The sequence below is a fragment of the Tripterygium wilfordii genome, chromosome 13 (genome assembly GCF_013401445.1).
Source record: "Tripterygium wilfordii isolate XIE 37 chromosome 13, ASM1340144v1, whole genome shotgun sequence".
Lineage (NCBI taxonomy): Eukaryota > Viridiplantae > Streptophyta > Magnoliopsida > Celastrales > Celastraceae > Tripterygium > Tripterygium wilfordii.
In genome coordinates this window covers 11,057,795-11,077,155 of record NC_052244.1, presented here as the reverse complement: position 1 = coordinate 11,077,155, position 19,361 = coordinate 11,057,795, and the positions used below count along the sequence as shown (strand labels likewise).

At 38.0% G+C, this 19,361-nt stretch overlaps 5 protein-coding genes across 5 annotated transcripts; 3 read left to right on the top strand and 2 right to left on the bottom strand.

The window, feature by feature from the left end:
* Positions 1 to 442: 442 nt before the first annotated feature.
* On the top strand, positions 443 to 2,298 carry LOC120011979 (sugar transport protein 10-like). Its single transcript, XM_038863187.1, has 4 exons — positions 443 to 575; positions 669 to 994; positions 1,071 to 1,700; positions 1,824 to 2,298. Exons 1-4 carry the CDS (start codon positions 443 to 445, stop codon positions 2,289 to 2,291), a joined length of 1,557 nt encoding a protein of 518 aa, XP_038719115.1. The 3' UTR covers positions 2,292 to 2,298.
* A 674-nt stretch (positions 2,299 to 2,972) lies between these two features.
* On the bottom strand, positions 2,973 to 3,603 carry LOC120011978 (histone H3.2). The gene has a single exon (XM_038863186.1). It carries the CDS (start codon positions 3,534 to 3,536, stop codon positions 3,126 to 3,128), a length of 411 nt encoding a protein of 136 aa, XP_038719114.1. The 5' UTR covers positions 3,537 to 3,603; the 3' UTR covers positions 2,973 to 3,125.
* Positions 3,604 to 4,921: 1,318 nt separating this feature from the next.
* Positions 4,922 to 7,166, top strand: LOC120011976 (chaperone protein dnaJ C76, chloroplastic). The gene is made up of 4 exons (XM_038863184.1): positions 4,922 to 5,406; positions 5,830 to 6,086; positions 6,170 to 6,353; positions 6,439 to 7,166. The coding sequence occupies exons 1-4, from the start codon at positions 5,059 to 5,061 to the stop codon at positions 7,060 to 7,062; spliced, it is 1,413 nt and encodes a 470-aa protein (XP_038719112.1). The 5' UTR covers positions 4,922 to 5,058; the 3' UTR covers positions 7,063 to 7,166.
* A 4,240-nt stretch (positions 7,167 to 11,406) lies between these two features.
* LOC120011975 (cytochrome P450 86B1-like) lies at positions 11,407 to 14,484 on the top strand. The gene is made up of 2 exons (XM_038863182.1): positions 11,407 to 13,025; positions 13,818 to 14,484. Exons 1-2 carry the CDS (start codon positions 11,718 to 11,720, stop codon positions 14,223 to 14,225), a joined length of 1,716 nt encoding a protein of 571 aa, XP_038719110.1. The 5' UTR covers positions 11,407 to 11,717; the 3' UTR covers positions 14,226 to 14,484.
* Positions 14,485 to 14,785: 301 nt separating this feature from the next.
* LOC120011977 (uncharacterized protein YpgQ) lies at positions 14,786 to 19,140 on the bottom strand. Its single transcript, XM_038863185.1, has 7 exons — positions 18,908 to 19,140; positions 18,526 to 18,556; positions 18,129 to 18,147; positions 17,541 to 17,638; positions 15,974 to 16,072; positions 15,292 to 15,464; positions 14,786 to 15,147 (listed from the first exon to the last, which is right to left on the bottom strand). The coding sequence occupies exons 1-7, from the start codon at positions 19,070 to 19,072 to the stop codon at positions 15,061 to 15,063; spliced, it is 672 nt and encodes a 223-aa protein (XP_038719113.1). The 5' UTR covers positions 19,073 to 19,140; the 3' UTR covers positions 14,786 to 15,060.
* Positions 19,141 to 19,361: the final 221 nt, after the last annotated feature.

Below are 19,361 nucleotides of genomic sequence, written 5' to 3'. Positions count from 1 at the left end.
GATCATGGGCCTTCAGCCCATAACTTTGGATAGTAGTCACAGCTTAGTGTGGGCTAAGAACCATTATAGTCAGATTAGAAGTGAGAGTTTTATGTTCAAAACCTTGAAAACCAAAAAAAGGGAAAGATTTCCTCTTTTGTAGCTTCTTCTAATAGACTTGAGTCCGGAAACAATGGTTTACCCACACCAATATTGCAGAACTTTCAAACATCTAAAAATGGCATCAAAGAAAAGTCACATGGTGGACAATGCTAAGTGAAAACCCACATGTTGCTATGTTCTTCAACCAAGTGATATCAAGTTATCAACACATCCCTTATATATAAAGAAGAATCAGGGCAAACTGAATAGATCAAAACTAAATATACAAGGAAATACAAAGGAAAAGTGTTCACTACTTTCCTTTGGTCACTATAGAATCATCTAGTTTACTGCAACAGAAATGGCTGGAGGAGTTTATGTTTCTAGTGGAGGGGGTGGCAACTATGAGGGTCAGGTCACTGCGTTTGTGATAATTGCTTGCATGGTTGCTGCCATGGGTGGTCTCATTTTTGGATATGACATTGGAATCTCAGGTTCATAACAATCTCATTGAACATGTTTTTCATTGTGATTTGATCAAAAAGTTTATACGAGAGTGGGGTACTTACTTTTTAAATCTATTGCAGGAGGGGTGACTTCAATGTCGGAGTTCTTGATAAAGTTTTTCCCATCGGTATATAGAAAAGAGATTTCAGATGGTGCCAGTCAAAACCCGTACTGCAAATTTGACAGTCAGATGCTCCAGTTGTTCACCTCTTCCCTGTACCTGGCAGCACTTGTTGCTTCTTTCTTTGCTTCTGTAATAACCAGGATGTTTGGTCGAAAATTGTCGATGTTTATCGGAGGCGCTGTCTTTCTTGTGGGTGCTATTCTCAATGGTGCAGCTACTAATCTCGCAATGCTTATCATTGGCCGCGTATTGTTGGGTGTAGGCGTTGGTTTCGCGAATCAGGTAATATCACATTGCTGTCAAACAAAAACCAGACACTCAAGAGAATATAATGTGATTAATATGTTTATAAATGCAGTCAGTACCAGTGTATCTATCTGAAATGGCACCGCCGAAGATCAGAGGAGCTCTGAACATTGGCTTTCAGATGGCAATTACAATTGGAATACTAGTTGCTAACCTTGTGAATTATGGTACATCAAAGATGAAGGGAGGAAATGGGTGGAGGATTTCCTTAGGTCTTGCTGCTGTTCCAGCAATAATGATGAGTGTTGGATCTCTCTTCCTACCCGACACACCAAATTCCCTGATTGAGAGAGGCCAAACTGACAAGGCAAAGAAGATGTTACAAAAGATCCGAGGCACTGACGCTGTGGACCAGGAGTTCCAAGATCTTATCGAGGCAAGTGATGCAGCGAAGCAAGTTGAACATCCATGGAGAAACATCATGCAGCCAAGATACAGACCTCAGCTTGTCATTACTTGCTGCATCCCATGCTTTCAGCAGCTAACTGGCATCAACGTAATTATGTTTTACGCTCCAGTTCTCTTCAAGACTTTGGGATTTGGTGACGATGCTTCTCTCATGTCTGCGGTTATTACAGGCCTTGTTAATGTCCTAGCCACAATAGTTTCTGTTGTCTGCGTCGATAGGTTTGGTAGAAGGGCCCTGTTGCTTCAAGGAGGTGCACAGATGCTTATTTGCCAGGTGAGTTCAGAATTTTGACAATGTTAACCAATAGATATTCCTCTAATATGATCAATGCAGGTCATTGGTCTAACAAAGCAGTGCTGAGTTAGGAACTAACCATTTTTTGTCCGATCGCTGTAGATTGCTGTTGGAATTGTCCTAGGCTTGACGTTCGGGACCAGCGGTCAAGGTTCATTGTCGAAAGGCGTTGCAGATTTTGTGCTGTTCTTGATATGTGCATACGTCGCAGCATTTGCATGGTCTTGGGGTCCGCTAGGGTGGTTGATACCCAGTGAAATATCACCTCTAGAGATCCGGTCAGCCGGGCAAGCTATCAATGTCTCAGTGAACATGCTTTTCACCTTCGTCATAGCTCAAGCTTTCCTCTCCATGCTTTGCCACATGAAGTTCGGTCTCTTCTTTTTCTTTGCAGCATTTGTACTGATAATGACTATATTCGTATACAGCCTCTTGCCTGAGACCAGAAGGGTCCCCATTGAAGAGATGAATGGTGTCTGGAAATCACATTGGTTCTGGGGCAAGTACATCCCATTTGATGCGCCAGGTACAAGCCACAGTGTCCAGCTTCCTCCGGGCAAGCAGGTTTGAATAAGCAGATAAGCAAGTTCTGAATAAAAGGCAATAGTCGAGGTTTAGATTGCGAAAGTTCATAAGGGCACAAGAGAGGACATGAAGAGCATAATGAAAGATATATATATATATATATCACTTGAGCCATGCTTGGTGATTTATATATATCTAAGGAAATGTAATCTAAGATGCCAATTTTGATTTGTTTTGACTACTTTCTCCACCATTACTCTGTCACTTGTATCTTTTCTTTGTACTTGAAGAATGAAGCACTTGCTTTTCCCTTTTCAGATATTTGTTCCCAACAACTATCAAAGTCTTTTTACATACTAAACCCAATCCTATCACCTACAGCTTTCGCTACATAACCAATTCAGCACTGGTATTGAAGAATGTACATCACTGGATTTACACAGATAGTAAAAAATCAACAATAAGCATTGGAATAAATAATATAAGGAATAACCTGTTCTCATGGTTTTCTCTTAGCTGTTTCAGTTGCTTGCTCATTAGCAGAAGCATGTCTGATAAATCTCTTAGAATCATTGGCAGGTCCAATTGGAACAGATTCAGATGGATAGAACCAACCATGACCAATCAATAGAAAACCCTATGCTGTGAACAACAATTCTCTTCAACCAATTGACATATCTAATTAGTTATTCTGAACCCAGATTTCATTTATACAGCTACAAAAAGTTGACAAAATGTTCAAATCACCATTCATTAGATCTTCAAAGATGTACAAAAACCTCCATTGATAGAAAAACCTAAAGAGTATGACAACTAATTAAACAAGCACTAGATAGTAGATCTGCTACACATTCAAGATCCAGACAATAATCTAACCCTCTAGGCTCTCTCACCCCTGATTCTACGCGCAAGCTGAATATCTTTAGGCATAATAGTCACACGCTTGGCATGAATAGCACAGAGATTAGTATCTTCAAACAGACCCACTAAATAAGCCTCGGCCGCCTCCTGCAGTGCTGCAACGGCGCTGCTCTGGAAACGCAGATCCGTCTTAAAATCCTGCGCAATTTCTCTCACAAGTCTCTGGAAGGGGAGTTTCCTGATCAACAACTCAGTGCTCTTCTGGTATTTCCTGATCTCTCTCAAAGCCACCGTCCCAGGCCTGAACCTGTGTGGCTTCTTCACTCCTCCAGTCGCTGGCGCAGACTTCCTCGCCGCCTTCGTCGCCAGCTGCTTCCTTGGAGCCTTTCCTCCGGTCGATTTCCTCGCTGTCTGCTTAGTACGAGCCATTCTTGATGCGAATTAGGGTTTATTTTTCTAGAATGCGAAAGACAATTGAGATTTGATTTGATTTCCACTCTGTCTAGGTTGCTTATAAAGGAGAAACGTTGCTGAGGCGGGGAATTTTGAAATTTTGTTTGCCTAAAACCAAAATTTGAGGCGAGTTAATTCTGATGGTAGATTAGTCCTCTTATCGACGGTTGAGAGGCTTTGAAAATACAATCCGTGTGTGCATCGAATGAACCAATAGCAATGATTTGCGAGGAGAGATACAAAAGATATGTGAACCGTAGATATTTTAGGCCAATCGACGGTTTAAATCCGTGATCCGCGTCATCGCGTAAACACCAATCAGTATCATTGTCCCACCTAACACAAAAGCCAGAGTTTCGAAACGCTTAAGAGGAGATCTACACCGCTAATTGGTAACATAATTGACGGCTTAGATTGTATATAATTGAGAAGGAGTGCAAGCAAGCACTTTGTAGTTTGCAGTTTGCACACAATGTTTACGTCTATAAAACGGCATCGTATTAATAATATATTTTGTTATATTTTAACTTTATTTTATAATATATAAAAGTAAAATTCCTTAAAAGAAAAGAAAAGAAATTTAAGAAACAGAGCATTAATATAATATACGCTAAAATAATTAGTACAAGGACAATTGAATATCGAATCAATTGTTAATATTGTATTTTAACATACCTTATCGATGAAAAAAATCGACTCAGGCACTACCTACATGGTACCCGGTCTTTTTAGAACTTGAAAATCGATGGTAGTGGTAATGATCTATTCGATAAAAAAGAATGAATAGTATATATATATTTTGTTGGGGATTTTTTGAAAAGAAAAAAAACAGATGTATCTTCCATTGATTCTTTATGAAAGATATTCAATTCTTCATAATAGAAATGAAAGATGGTATTTATGTCCGCCGTGTCCTTTATATGAAAATTAGAGGTTAAGGGGCAATTCCCTTTAATCATACTGATGAGAATTTGATTTCACAAGAAATTGAGCAGAAAACGGATGAATTGTACTATTTCTAACATATACCCATTGAAGTCTTTTGAAATGAATAATGTTTTCGGGAAAAATAACAAACAAAAGAATCCCTCAATTCTCTAGAATAAAGATTTTTTAAAAATTGTTTTTATTTTGATTTTCAAACCCCCGTCACAATTTCGGTATAGAGCACTTTAAATATAAACGGTTTTAGTACTCTCTAATTAGAAGGATACCCGACCCATTACCATCCCTATTTATACCTCTCCATTTCTACATATATTCCACAGCAACACAAGATATATTATAGTCCACTTCACTAGATAATACAAACACGGTCGACAATAAGCTATACATCAATTTTAGGGGAAGGTATTTGTTTTGAAATTTACTATTCAACTATGTCCTTTTCCTTCTCAATACAAAATATCTCACTTTAATATCTCCCAGGCCATAGCAGATATTCTAAATCATTGAGGCTCTCTTTCTCTCCTTCAATTCAGCTTTTGTGCCAAAAAAAATGGCCACAGCATGCCTCTCCCTACACAAACTGAGCAATACTTTGATCACAAACAATAATTTATTATCTCAAAGGAGGATGAGGAGGACAAGTTATTGTCCTATGACATGCAGAGCTACTTCAAGATCATCTTCTTCATCTTCTTGTTCCATAACAGAATTTGATCTCTACGATCTTCTTGGCATTGATAGCTCCTCCAATCAGTCGCGGATCAAATTGGCCTATCGGACGCTGCAGAAGAAGTGTCACCCAGATATTGCAGGGCAGCCTGGACATGACATGGCCATCATACTCAATGAAGCTTATTCTGTTCTATCAAATCCAACTTCAAGAATGGCTTATGATAAGGTCAGTTGCTTATGACTAACTTGGCTATATCATCCCAGTAACTTAAATAAATAAGAAAATTGAAATAAAGGAAATTGCTGAAATTACGAAAATGTCTAAAATATTAAAATGCTAATTCGAATGTCTAAACAACGAAATTTGACAAAAATAACATGGCGCTAATGACAAAGCACTAGTCTCGATGACCACGTCGAAATGAGTCATCCTTCCAAATTTTACGCGATTATGCACTTGTGACTTTTCAATCATACTAAAAAGTATTCTTGTAATTAAAAAAAAATGAGTAGTCCCTGTCCTGTATCAAAAATTGCAGGAAAAGGACAATTGTTTGCTGCTTATTATACGAGATGGCATTTATGATACATGTTCTAAAAATTGTTTTGGTTTTGAGATTTTTAAGAACAAAGGGACATAATTGTGTAGGAACAAGCAAAGATTGCTGAACTCAGAGGCTACACAGGCAGACCTATGTACTCAGCATGGCATGGCTCGGAGGGCGAAAACCGAGCTGTTTTTGTTGATGAGATTAAATGTGTTGGATGCTTGAAATGTGCTCTATTTGCAGAGAGGACGTTTGCCATCGAATCAGTTTATGGACGAGCGCGAGTTATCGCGCAATGGGCTGATCCTGAACACAAAATCCAGGAGGCCATAGAAACGTGCCCTGTGAACTGCATATCGTAAATCTTCTTGTTGCCTTCTTTTGCCTTAATATTTGTGTGGTCTGATATAAACTGATTTTGATACCAAGTCAATTTCATAGGGTTGTTGAGAGATCGGACCTACCAGCGCTGGAATTCCTCATGTCTAAGCAACCGCGGGGCAATGTCAGAGTCGGCGCAGGCAATACAGGCGGAGTACGTGTCTCGAACATATTTGCTGATGTCAAGAAATTTCAAAACAGATATGTTGATGCCATGGATAAAGGTGCAAAAGAAAGCTCCAAGGTAAACTACTCCATACCGTCTTAGGATGACTAGGAAAACAGGTTTAGGGTTACGCTGTAAAATAACAGAAAACAATGAACTTCAGGAAAAAGATTCGCAGCGAGAAGCGTGGATTTCATCAATTCAAGCCATCAGAGCCATCTCAAATTGGTTATATTGGCAATCAAACAGTGGAGGATCACAATCATCAGAATACCTGATACACATTGCACAAAAAGCAAGCGAACCTGACATCGACAAGCTTCGTGCTGCTGCTGCTGCAAGGAAACAGGCAAGAAAAAATGCAAGACCTACATACCAGAAACCATCCAATTTTATTCAAGATGAATACTGGGCTCCTACACTCCACGCTCTGCCAGCCTCTTCACCGGGCAACGTTGGCTTTACCGAAGCTGTAAAACCTTCATATGCTAAGCAGGAGAAGGAATCAATTGATACAGATGATGAAAATTACAAAATGCAAGTGACCAAACATAGAAATCCCATCTTTGGAATGGTAGTTCCAGCAGGGGCAGCAACATTGGCAGCAGTTATGATCCGATTACAAGTAGGAGAGCGACCAGTTGCCGAATTGAATGAACATATAGGCGGCACCATGGCATTAGAGATTGTCAATAGCCCCTGGTTACAAGTCATTTTATCAGGTTTTACTTGGTATTTTGTTGGGGTGGCCATAGTAGAATTAGTAGACGGCATTCGGAACAGGTAAATAGAATATGCATACGCAGTTAACTTATCCCAAATTGTAATTCTCAAAATTTGTACATCCATATTTGTCTATCAATCCCAAATACAACAAGATTTTATGGTAAAGTATCTTTCAAATGTTGTTTTACAGTAAGCGAACATTAATCATAACACAAACTAAAATAGGATATTACATAAATCTAAAACCGCTCAAAACATAAAATTTGCAATTGAATCCACATATTGTACTGAAAAAAAAGAAGAAGAAGAAGGTGAAACCAAATGCGATGTGTATATCTCAATATCTTGTCTATACTCGTACTTCACCAAGTTGTTTGAGTTTGAGTTCCCGTGTTAATGTTCTCTATCTCCCATAAATGGTATCCCAAAGCTTTTTTATCTGCGATATTCTAATGTAGCTCGTCCTTGCAATTGATTGCCACGTAAACCATTTCATTACCACGCACGGACTTATTGCTCAACGTCAAGTCTTTTCTTCTCTTTCTTACTCTTCAATTTTTGATAATTTCAATCCTAGAATATAGTGTTTAATATAATTAATCCACCACGACACTTGTTTAGTTCTATAATTTCAAGTATGTGAAATGTTTATGATGTAATTAGCTGTGTTCTTAGCCATTTCCAATTTACTTCATTAATTTTTTTGTTCTATCTATCATTTTCTGCAAAACATTATACATATCCCCTTTTGCTCCACTTAATTTTAGTATTTTCCTCCAATATCTTACATTGATGCAAAATTTATTTTGTTGCCCAAATTTCTTCTCGAATTTATTACTAAGCTACACATCAAAATGCTTCACACTCTAGTTTCCAAATAGACATGTCTCATACAATATGAATGCAATGGTCATTATTTGCTTATGAATCACATAAGTTTTTTTTCCACCTGCCAATTCATTCAACCCCATCTATGAGCAACAAATGGCATGTATAATACCACTAATCGTCATGATCATTAAAAAAATTAAAATTATTTTAATCCAATAATCTCTCAAATATGTTTGTAGACCCAAAATTCTGCAATCAATTTGTAAAGTCGAGCGAGACCTTCGACAACCTACAAGATCACATTAGATAACTCAAGTGGTTCAGCCCCTTAATGAGGGGTCCTCCCATATTTATAGTGTTCTGATCAAGTGACCCGAACGTGTTGACCCCCCATATGGACAAGCCTTGGGCTTTGATTGGGCCCAAGGACTTTAGTAGGAGCTTCCTTGTCAGCATGGGATTTGGGCCTTCTGTAGAATGGACAAATGCATGAGCCTACCAGTGTCAGTTCTTTGACGGGCTGCGTTGTCGACTGGGATTCAATGGGCCTCTTTGTCAATTGGGCTTCAATAAACCCCTTTGGTCTATTGGGTTTCAGTGGGCCTCTTTGGTCGATTGGGCTTTAATGGACCCATTTGGTTGATCGGGCTTCAATGGGCCTTTTCGTGTATGTTTGTATGAAGACGATTCTTTACCCATACAACATTGTTTTACAGTAAGTGAACACTAATCATAAACAAATAACTAAAACAATTGAAGAAAGAAGAGTAACACATTTCAAACATCTAAACCCCAATATCGTCTCCATTGTGGATCATTTTGGTATAAAACCAAATTAGTTTTCAGATATCATAAATACCGATTTCAATCTCTGTTACACAACTATTTTCCAAAATTTCAATTTATTGCTCATAAACTTGATGTCCCTATAATCATTACAACTTTGGATATCACATTTATTTTTTATAGTCTTTTTATTCCATTCATTAGACATCCTTAAAACATTGCAGTCAACGTGGTATCGGTGAGTTATAAACCTTGAAAAAGTTTACTCAGCCAATTTTTAGCAAAATATCAATGGCAGTTTAAAACAAAAAATATTTTCTCGTTTTTCGCTGTACAAAGTGGGTGGACTTTTAAGCTTTATAAGTCATTTAATTAGGCCCAGGTCTTATGGGAGGCCCAAAACTCACAGAACATTGAAGATTCAATATTGGCCCACACAAAAGCCCTGTTGGATTGATGCCCATAATATTAGTTGCCACCAGACAGACAGTTTTTTAAATACAGGTACCAATAATGGGGAAGGGGAGGGGAGTGGGATTGCCTCAACAACTCAACCAATGACTCATGTGACCATTAGTGTTTCTAACTTCTACCCGCATGTACACCTTGGGGTTGCAATATTGAACTCAGATTCATCAATGAACCTTTCAAAACAAAAGGTTCACAAAAGTTTGGCTTAGTGGAGGTACCACTCTTTAATTTTACATTTCATGGCTGTATGGGCCAAAAACCGTTGGTCCTAAAGTATTTGAGTACACGGTCTGAGGTTTGGCATGGGCCCTAGTTGTCTCAAGTCCAGATATGCATCTGACGGCCTGCCTGGCCCAAGTATTGGGTAAAGCCCAAGGCCCATATCCAGATTGGGTGCAAAGTCATCTAAAGGCCACGATATCCTGTATGTATCAGAATGGGCCACGGGCCCAAACACGGGCCAACAAGGAAGCTCGTCCGTACGGTCAACACGCGCAGACCACGTGGGTGGGAAACACTATAAATAGAGGAGGGGTCCTCCTCATTTACTCTCTCAACTACCTGGTATCTCTCTCTATCTAAAAGCTTTTCACTTCTCTCACTTAAATACCTCCCACCGTTGACTGACTTGACCGTCGGAGCTTGTTCGGCCGACACCACACCGGTGTTCAAGTTTGACGGTCAACCCTCTTTTGATCTTGCAGGGTTGTCATAGGCCTCGATCGATGATAACAAATTGATTGTAGATTTTAGGATCTACATTGACATACTACATTAATCTAACTAGACAATGATTAACAAGGAGATCTTCGACATGACAACCCGAGTTTATCAAGGGTAAACTTGTATGAGATTGTTCTCGATTAAAAAAAATAAATAAATCTCAGCAAATCATTTGAGAAAGGACAAGAGTGAACCCAAATTCATTTACATTATTTGTTGGAAATTAAAAACAAATTTGGTGCATGTCTCAGGTTGATTGTTGGTTGTTGATTGTTGGTTCAAGCCCTTTACTTACTAGTCTCTATCATAAAAATTAAAAACCACTAACAACCCCAAAAAAAGCACCCCATACTCTGTATTGACAGTTCTCTATTCTCCTCCCATACCTGGGGTACCCCTCCCCAACTGTTTAAATTTAATCTTTGAAGCCAAATCATTTCAACCAAAAAACTTGATGATGATATCAATGTCTCTCCAATAAGTATGGGGATGCTCATCAACACTAAATTTTTCATTCGGTTTTCGGTTTGGTTTTTAACCATAACCAAAATATCCGAAGTGATTCGGTTATGATATTTTAGTATCCATATCCGAACCATTATGTTCGGATAACCATAACCGAAATAACCATATTTTTCGGATCGGTTCGGATCGGTTATCGGTTTTGTCTAAAAATACATGGCGCTGCTTCTTTTTGACCTCCACGAGAGCTTAAACAATTCATGTAGTGGGCACAAATTAATTAATAGGAGCTGCTACATCGATATGCATCATTGTTTCAAATTCATGGAGTAATTTTCAGTCTTGCACGCTAAGTGTTCGACTATTTGCGTATAAGAGTATCAACTCTTCGTTTTTGTAATTGTGAGAATTAGACTTGGACTATTTGAGTTGGGTTGGGCCTAAACCTAAGTATTTGGGCCTAACTTAAGTCTTTGGTTATTTCGGTTATATCCGAAACCATAACCGAAATAATCATAACCGAAAATTTATCCGAAAATTTGTAAAACTCATAACCGTATCCAAAACCGTAACCGCAAAAACCGAATCCGAAAACCAAATAACCATGGTTACGGATCGGTTTTGGACACTCCTACCATTTACCACTCTTAGAAGATCACTTAATTTGGCAATGAAAATAAGTTGGCAACTTGTTTTATATAATATTGACTTGATAGTTGAGAAAACTTGTCAAGAAACATATATCTAAATCCCACAAATATATATGGTTCTAAATATTCTACCAACCCAAACAAACTTGAATAAATTATTTCCAAAATAGTGTTGGACATCTAACTAATTAGGTTGCTTAATACAGACTTGAATTAGCGGACCAAGTTGAAAATGAAGGGAATGAGAGGGGCATCTGGGTGTATGCCACGTGGCAGTATTTGTATCTATGTAGCTGTTGGTCACCATACTATTAGTCTACTATTACCATCCATTCAATTGTCAAAGTATAAAACTAATAATGTGATTTTACAAAACTTGGGTAAGAAAACTATTGAAATGGTTGCTTATGTTTAGGTAATCAGTCACCACCCACTTCTCATCCTCCTAACATCTCCCACCACTGAAATCAGTGTCAAAAACCCATTTCACTAATTAACACAAATTTCATTTTTACAGAGGTTGCACATTCTCAATTTGGTGTGTGTGTGTGTGTGTATCTATATATATTCACCCTAAAGTCTACAAAGGCCCCTGGTTTAAGAAAACTGTAGTCAATACAAAGGTAGAATCAGTTATAGTCACATAAAAAAGAAGCAAGAGCCACACACACACACACACACATTTCTGCTCACCAAATCAAACCAATTAAGGCCAAAACATGCACGCCAAGAAACACAACCCAAACCCCCATATAACACACATGACCACCTCCTAACCCAAAACACCCATAACATGCTCAACAACAACGCCACCACCATGATCAACTCTAGCACCACCAACAACAACAACAGCACTTCCTTCTGCTCCTCCTCCTCCACCTTCTTGTTTCCCGGTGACGATGCTGCCGGTTTTTTTACTTTCCGGCGAATTTTCTTGCTGCAAGAAGTGCAAATTTTGGAGATTTTTCTTGCTCTCTCTGTTTTCATAGCCATTCATTCTTTGAGACAGAAGAAAAATCAAGGCCTACCCATATGGCCATTTGTTGGTATGTTACCGTCCTTACTGCCTGCCATTAGAGGCAACACTTACGAGTGGCTTTCTGATGTTCTCTGTAATCAAAATGGGACTTTTAGATTCAAAGGTCCAGTGTTTAGCAGTCTCAACTGTGTTATCACAGCCGATCCTCGAAACCTCGAGCACTTGCTCAAGACCAAATTCTCTAACTTCCCAAAAGGACACTACTTTCGTGACAATCTTCGTGATCTTCTCGGAGAAGGAATCTTCAACGCCGACGATGAAGTCTGGCAGAAACAGAGGAAGACAGCGAGTATTGAGTTTCACTCGGCGAAGTTCAGACAATTAACGATCGAGTCACTCCTCGAACTCGTCCACTCGAGGTTGCTACTAGTCCTTGAAAATGCAGTCGAGAATTCAATCTCAATCGATCTTCAAGACATCCTGTTGAGGTTAACATTCGACAATGTCTGTATGATCGCATTCGGGGTCGACCCGGGTTGTTTGAATCCGGGTTTACCCGAGATTCCATTCGCGAAAGCATTCGAGGACGCGACAGAAGCAACAGTACTGCGTTTTGTTTCTCCAACTTGTCTGTGGAAGACAATGAGATTCCTTAATTTGGGGACAGAGAAGAAGCTGAAGAGAAGCATAAAAGGAGTCGATGAATTTGCAGAGGAAGTTATCAGAAAAAGAAAGAAAGAACTGGGTCTACAAGTTGACGATGATAAGAAGCAGCGATCGGATCTCTTGACAATTTTTATGAGATTGAAGGATGAACAGGGGAGGCCATTTTCGGACAAGTTTTTGAGAGATATTTGTGTGAATTTCATACTTGCAGGGAGAGACACTTCTTCTGTGGCATTGAGTTGGTTTTTCTGGTTGATTGATCAAAACCCACATGTGGAAGAGAAGATTCTTGCAGAGATGTGCAGGATTTTGAGAGAAAGAAAGGACTTTGGCAATGGAGAGAGTGATAATCCTCTGGTTTTCAAGCCGCAGGAGATAAAGAAGATGGAGTATCTACAAGCTGCAATATCAGAGGGTCTTAGATTGTATCCTTCAGTTCCAGTTGATCACAAAGAGGTACTTACTCAATTCATTCACTACATAGTAATAACTTATATACTCAATGAAAATAATTCAAGTAGTAATTTGATCTTGAAATCATTTGATATTCATGATTCATATGTGTGCATATTGCAACTTGGTTTCTTTCTTTTTTATGAGCATTCTAGCGGATATCCGGTATCCGTGTTTTTTGTTCAAGGATTGTACGCATACAATTTCAGGTGGATCATGTGTGAGACCCACTACTTTACATGAATGAATCATTTGCGTCCATCTTAATATTTTGGATAGTTAAGAAAAAGTAATATGATCCTTAACATTTTTGTTTTTTTTATTGGATTTATTCTTATATTTTTTAATTAAGATTGTGTATTTAATTAATTTGGTCAAAATTTGATTACCTAAAATGGCCTAAGGTACTTTAGTACTTCTCATAAAAAAAGCAACTAATACTAGGAAATTAAGACCTATATTTGTAGGTCAAAATCAATTTGAATAGCCAAAGCTTCTTGGATAGAGTGTATAGTTGGCCATATTTGCATGGCCACACATAACAATGTACGTTATCCCATGAAATAACACAATCCCTAAATTTGGGCTGATAGAGCCGTTGAGCCATAAAACAAGTCCCACTCTGCATCACCCTTTATCTTTATTTATATTAATATCATAGTGGTCCTGGTTCCTGCTACAAATACTAGAAGGTCATAACACTTAAGTGTGTGTATATATATCATCATACATATATTTATGATCAAATGTAGTACCGTAATGTCCTCACTATCTGTCATTGTCTATGACCATCAGGTTGTTGAAGATGAGATCTTTCCAGATGGGACAGTACTGAAGAAAGGAACGAAAGTGATATATGCAATTTATGCAATGGCCAGGATGGAGGCAATTTGGGGTAACGACTGCAGGGAGTACAGGCCGGAGAGGTGGCTGAGAGTCGATGGCCGGTTCATGAGTGAATCGGCCTACAAGTTCACCGCCTTCAACGGCGGTCCGCGACTGTGTTTGGGGAAGGACTTTGCTTATTATCAGATGAAATTTGCTGCTGCATCAATCTTATATCGTTACCATGTCCAAGTTGTGAAGGGACATCCTGTGGTGCCAAAGCTTGCCTTGACAATGTATATGAAGCATGGATTGAAGGTTAATCTAATCAAGCGCGACGAGTTCGAGCTTCATAAGTACCTTAAGATGAACTATTAATTGTCTTTGATAGTATGTTTTAATAACTATGGTCTTTCATCAAAAAAAATTTCCTGATTGTGATTGCTGAAGAATATTACTCCATATATGATTTGTTATTTATAAAGCTGGGTAGATTGAGAAGGTTGAGCTAGTAATATACAGGTAGGGTAAGGGTTGCTCATGACATGATAATGGCTTATCTATGTCATATAAGTATTTATAGTGTGGGGTGTTTAGTCAAATAATCAATTTCAAGTCGAGATTAGTTATTTTGTCATTCAATTTGTTGATTTAGAACATTTTACATCATTTATACATATTTTAACACTCTTCTCACGCATGGATTTGGAACATTTTACATCATTTATACATATTTTAACACTCTTCTCACCCATGGGTTGGACAATCCTCCAACGGTCCAAACACGTGCATAACAAACGAAACCCTAAACCCTCACTTGGGCACCACCAAATGAGGTTAAATTCATCACAAAACCACACTTCAATGTGTTTGACGTGTTTAAAGCACAAATCTATATGCATGTCTCGACCATAATTCAACAGGGGTTGGTCACAGCCTGGGTCTCGAATCTTGTGCTGCTTTACACCAAGAAAAGCTCAACGATCAACATCTTGGGCAGTGAAAGATTACACATTTTTTACTTGCTAATTACTTGTCTGACACAAGCACATTTTTGTGAACACAAGACTCTGGCACTGGCACCATATCTAGGAGGCCTTCCCCAGTCTCTATACCATCACAGGTATGGTTTTCTTCTTAACAATCTAAAAAGTTCCCAATAATTATTTGGATACTAAAATCATCCAAGATAAGGAATATTACATTGGTACCTTCATGCTCGTCCATCCCACTCTTCATAAAACTCTTTCAGAAACTCTTCCATGAACTTGTGCCTTTTCTCAGCTCTCATTTGACCAGCCTGAGATTTTTGCCATAAACAAACCCCGTAAAATTTTAATATTGGTTATGATTTTAACTTTACATAAGTACAATGATGGATGCAGGCATTCATATTGTTTACATGAAACAAAGGAAGATTGGTTTAATATTGCCTCTTTCATACCTTTGTTTTCATCATATCCTTCAGCTTGAGAAGTTTTTCATGAAAGTGATTCACAGTGGTTTGCTCCTCTTTCTTCGTATACTGCTCCTTGGACAAATCAGACCGCGGTTTAATGGCAGGATCATGAAGCACGCTGTTCCTACTCCCACCAAAAGTAAAGCAGCGAGCAATTCCTTGAAATGGGAAAACAACTCATAGGTCATAACCGTATGTCGAATCTATATATCACTGTGAGGAGGAATTCAAAATAACAATACATACCGAATTGAATAAGTAATAAAATCAGAGGCAAGTAACGAAACAAAATGACTTTCACCCCAACCAAAAATTGAACCAAAAAATTTAAAACAATTATATCGAAGAAAAAAGACTAAAAAATCGATCTCTTTGAGCTGATAAGAAATTGCAGAGAGATGGATCTCTTATCCAAAAGTTGTCCAATAGCATAAGAGAACTTTAATAGAAAAATAAGTAAATAACCCTTGCAATAGCTGTCTAAGTTTTAATTACACGGATTCAATCGCCATTCGTTTGTATATCTCTACACTCTCTACTATAAAACCCAGATCCTTTTCTTATTACTGCAGTCATTTCTTAAATTCTGAAATAGAAGAAAAAAATAATAATCTAAGGGAGTAACGGGGTAAGAACTGGTGACTTTAAATAAAAGACTAGGGATTACCAATAGCACCAATTGCATCAAGGCGATCAGCGTCTTGCACAACACCAAACTCAGGAGGAATTTCACCATTTGCATGCCCCGCAATTTCATCTTTAAAACCTGAAATTTGAAAGTGCATTACACAAAATACTTACCATTTCCATGTCCACTAATATAAAATTTTGTAAAATGGAATAACATAAGCAATTAAGTTCATAAGTTTGATGCTATACAATCATATCAAGGTTACTGCAGTCCATACATCTGATAGAATTGGAATGAAGAATCTTATTAGTTCAGTAAACTAGAATCTTCATTCATTCCGCAAAATGTATTCGTAGTTCATATAGTAACTCATTATCAAAGCTTTACCAGTAATTTTATAAACAGGAGCTTAAACTTTATTTTTGCTTAAGGCAACAAATAACTGAACTATCCCTGCTCTGTTAATTCCTTAGAATGTCTTTCTTTGCCTTTTGCCAACACAGCCTCCACTGCAAATTTGTTCATTTTTGCAAGAAATAAGTCAAATTTTTGTCAGTACATGAGATTAACTTGTGACAGTAGGATGTAGCTAATACTACTTATTTACCAAATGTACAGTGATATGAATTTTTTTTCTTAGTTCAACTCATCAGATGGGTATTTCCAAAGTATCACAACTCGCAAGACAATTCTAACTGACTATATCAACCTAAATCTGGTTCTGGTAAGTGGTAACCAAGACTGTCTCCCATCCAGGGTACCATATAAGCAAAGACTATATGTTATCGAGAACCAATGAAAACAGAATTGTTCTCAAAGCTAGCCCCAGAAAAACTGAATATCAAGTTCATCCGGCAAATCAAAGAAGCTATTAGGAAAGGCATGGCCATTGCCTTTTTGTTTCTGTGTGCAAATAGCAACAGCTTCTACGTCAAGTGGCCATCCTGCACAGATGTAAAATCTGGCAGAGAAGAGGACCGAAAAAGTTCTATAAGGATATAGAGCTAATAAACGACATAAACATAACTTTAGCAGCTTCATGACTGTAAACAAGATAATTTTATTTCTAAGATAAAACTTAGTAAGAAATCCAACCTTGCCTTTTAAATTTAGAGCTTTAGCCATTATAGATTTGAAAGGGAAAAAAAAGTCACATAGTAACAAACCATTCTTTAGCCAAAATTGGTTAATCATACACCCCATCAAATCCATCACAATTTGAATTAAAAAATTAGTAAAAAGTGAGAGAGGAAGCTATTAGGCCGAGAGAATGTTTTCTACAATTCCGGAAACAACAGAATTCGTCATAGACATAAAAGCTATTTCAATCTACAATATGAGAGAGTAAGATAAAATCATGGCAATAGAATTGTTCATACTCACTGACTCCTGAGTCACATGATTTGGACATGTCATCAACTGAATAAAACTTATCTTTTTTTAATGGATTTTTTAATTGAGCACCCTAAAATTAATCTTAGGAGCAAAATGGTTATCTAGTAACTGAAAAGCATACATGTTAAAAGCGATAGATGGGAAAAAAAACAACCAGAAACCGCCTCTAGGTGACAGGTTCAAAGGCAATAATGGTCAAAACACTTACCCATTCCTCCCACAATTCTTAATATTTTCATCCTTTTGTTTTCCTCCACTTTCTCTTCCCGCAAGAAATTTTCAACAATCTTCTTCTCAGCTGGATCTCTAAATGCCAAAGAAGCAGGTCAACAATCAGGTAAATGAGTAAATCGCAACAATTAATAAGAAACGATACTAGATAACAAAAAAAGCATAAGAGAAATAAAGCACGAGAGAATATGCCGATTATACAAGATGATTATATGGGGAATGGGGTTGAACAGCATAAAGTGCAAGGTTTCTGGACAGTCATGTACATTGTACTTTGGTGTTAATACAATTACACTAACCCAAGTAGAGGTGCAAAATTTATACATATGTGAACCAGGACGAGTAGCAACTATTTATCAACAACGCACACTAATGTATATGCATTCAAGTGAAACAATGATGAAACTAATTAATAACAAAACATGAAGCAAAAGAGAAGACTTACGGGTGATTGGTAAATCTCGATTTAAACATAAAACTAAAAGAATAAACAAAAAACGAAATGATATAATTAAGCACTACTTAAAGTGCATCCTAACTTTATTCTACGAATAGAGATACAAACCTTAGGTATTTGTAGTCTTCTGCAAAAGGCAATCATAAGTGAAAATGTCAATAGTTTTGAACAGTAAAATATCTGATACAAGATTCAGACACACACATGATCACGACTCAAAAGACAATTGAGAAAAGGATTTACGAGTGTTAAATTCCAAGTATACGGATGTCTGTAGCAAAATGATAATACTCAAAAGCATCTCCCAAAATGCTAATACTAACAGAAAAGTGAGCCACAGGTATCAAAAAGAAAATGCAAAAGGTATACATGGGAGTGTGTGAATCTCGGGCATTATCATGTTCCATTATATGTCTTCGCCAAAGAAGTCATAAGATCATATGGTGATATAGAATATAGCTTTCTCAGATGTTAGAGCAAAGGAAGGATGGGAAAGAGTCTTGACCTATATCATGGAGAAGTGCAGCAAGCTCTACCTACAAAGAAAACAACTAAGATTCAGACACAACACCATGAAACAATCTATCTGACCACAGAAGTTAAATAATTTCATGAGCAAGTTGAAACAATCAAAGCCAGTAAACAAAGCAGCAATCCCAACTTTTTGGATAATCTGAAGCACACTCCCAGAGAAATAAACCCACGCCCCAACTATTTTATAGTCAATGTTGCAGCAATTCAATTCTTTCTACACACATAACATTAACAAAAACAAAACCTAATTGATCTTTCCATATCTGATAAAGCACGCAAAATTGAACCTCCGTCCTACCACAAACGGAAACAAAAATGTGATCAAATGAAGCATCAAAGATGGAAGAATATACGATTTCCATGGAGTCCGGGTCGGAAGAGAGGCCTTCCTCGTGAGCAAGAGAAAGAGCGAGGTCCCTGACCCTCCAGATATGGGCAGGGTCGTGCGACGCGTCGTTTCCTTTCATGGTTGTTTCCACCAAAGCCTCGGCCTTCTTCACCGTCTCGCTCTTCGACATCTCTTCACGCCCACGCGAACAGAACAATCTCCTATTTTTGAGCTTAAATCTCGATTGTGAAGACTTGAGGACTGAACTTGTAAATAAAGCACTGCTTCCCGCCGTCCCTGACCGAGTGACCGGTACAGTCAAAAAGTTCAACGGCCGCCATGATCCTGTGATCATCATGGACTTGAGCTCTATGGCCAATCCATTGTGCACTCGCCTTATTGGGCCGCCGTCCAAAGCCGATGGCCCGTACCTCAGTCACATACGTTTTTAAAGTAATTGTGGGCTGGGCTGGAGAAAG

What these genes read in the sequence shown, in the direction of transcription:
- LOC120011976 (XM_038863184.1), top strand. Translation starts at nt 5,059, where the DNA reads ATGGCCACAGCATGCCTCTCCCTACACAAACTGAGCAATACTTTGATC. An exon ending in TGCCCTGTGAACTGCATATC is followed by an intron (nt 6,087 to 6,169) that starts GTAAATCTTCTT and finishes TCAATTTCATAG; the next exon opens with GGTTGTTGAGAGATCGGACC. An exon ending in GTGCAAAAGAAAGCTCCAAG is followed by an intron (nt 6,354 to 6,438) that starts GTAAACTACTCC and finishes AATGAACTTCAG; the next exon opens with GAAAAAGATTCGCAGCGAGA.
- LOC120011979 (XM_038863187.1), top strand. Translation starts at nt 443, where the DNA reads ATGGCTGGAGGAGTTTATGTTTCTAGTGGAGGGGGTGGCAACTATGAG. An exon ending in ATATGACATTGGAATCTCAG is followed by an intron (nt 576 to 668) that starts GTTCATAACAAT and finishes AATCTATTGCAG; the next exon opens with GAGGGGTGACTTCAATGTCG. An exon ending in CACAGATGCTTATTTGCCAG is followed by an intron (nt 1,701 to 1,823) that starts GTGAGTTCAGAA and finishes CGATCGCTGTAG; the next exon opens with ATTGCTGTTGGAATTGTCCT.
- LOC120011977 (XM_038863185.1), bottom strand. Translation starts at nt 19,072, where the DNA reads ATGTCGAAGAGCGAGACGGTGAAGAAGGCCGAGGCTTTGGTGGAAACA. An exon ending in TGATGCAATTGGTGCTATTG is followed by an intron (nt 15,465 to 15,973) that starts GTAATCCCTAGT and finishes TCCCATTTCAAG; the next exon opens with GAATTGCTCGCTGCTTTACT. An exon ending in AGGATATGATGAAAACAAAG is followed by an intron (nt 15,148 to 15,291) that starts GTATGAAAGAGG and finishes CAAAAATCTCAG; the next exon opens with GCTGGTCAAATGAGAGCTGA.
- LOC120011975 (XM_038863182.1), top strand. Translation starts at nt 11,718, where the DNA reads ATGCTCAACAACAACGCCACCACCATGATCAACTCTAGCACCACCAAC. An exon ending in TTCCAGTTGATCACAAAGAG is followed by an intron (nt 13,026 to 13,817) that starts GTACTTACTCAA and finishes TATGACCATCAG; the next exon opens with GTTGTTGAAGATGAGATCTT.
- LOC120011978 (XM_038863186.1), bottom strand. Translation starts at nt 3,536, where the DNA reads ATGGCTCGTACTAAGCAGACAGCGAGGAAATCGACCGGAGGAAAGGCT.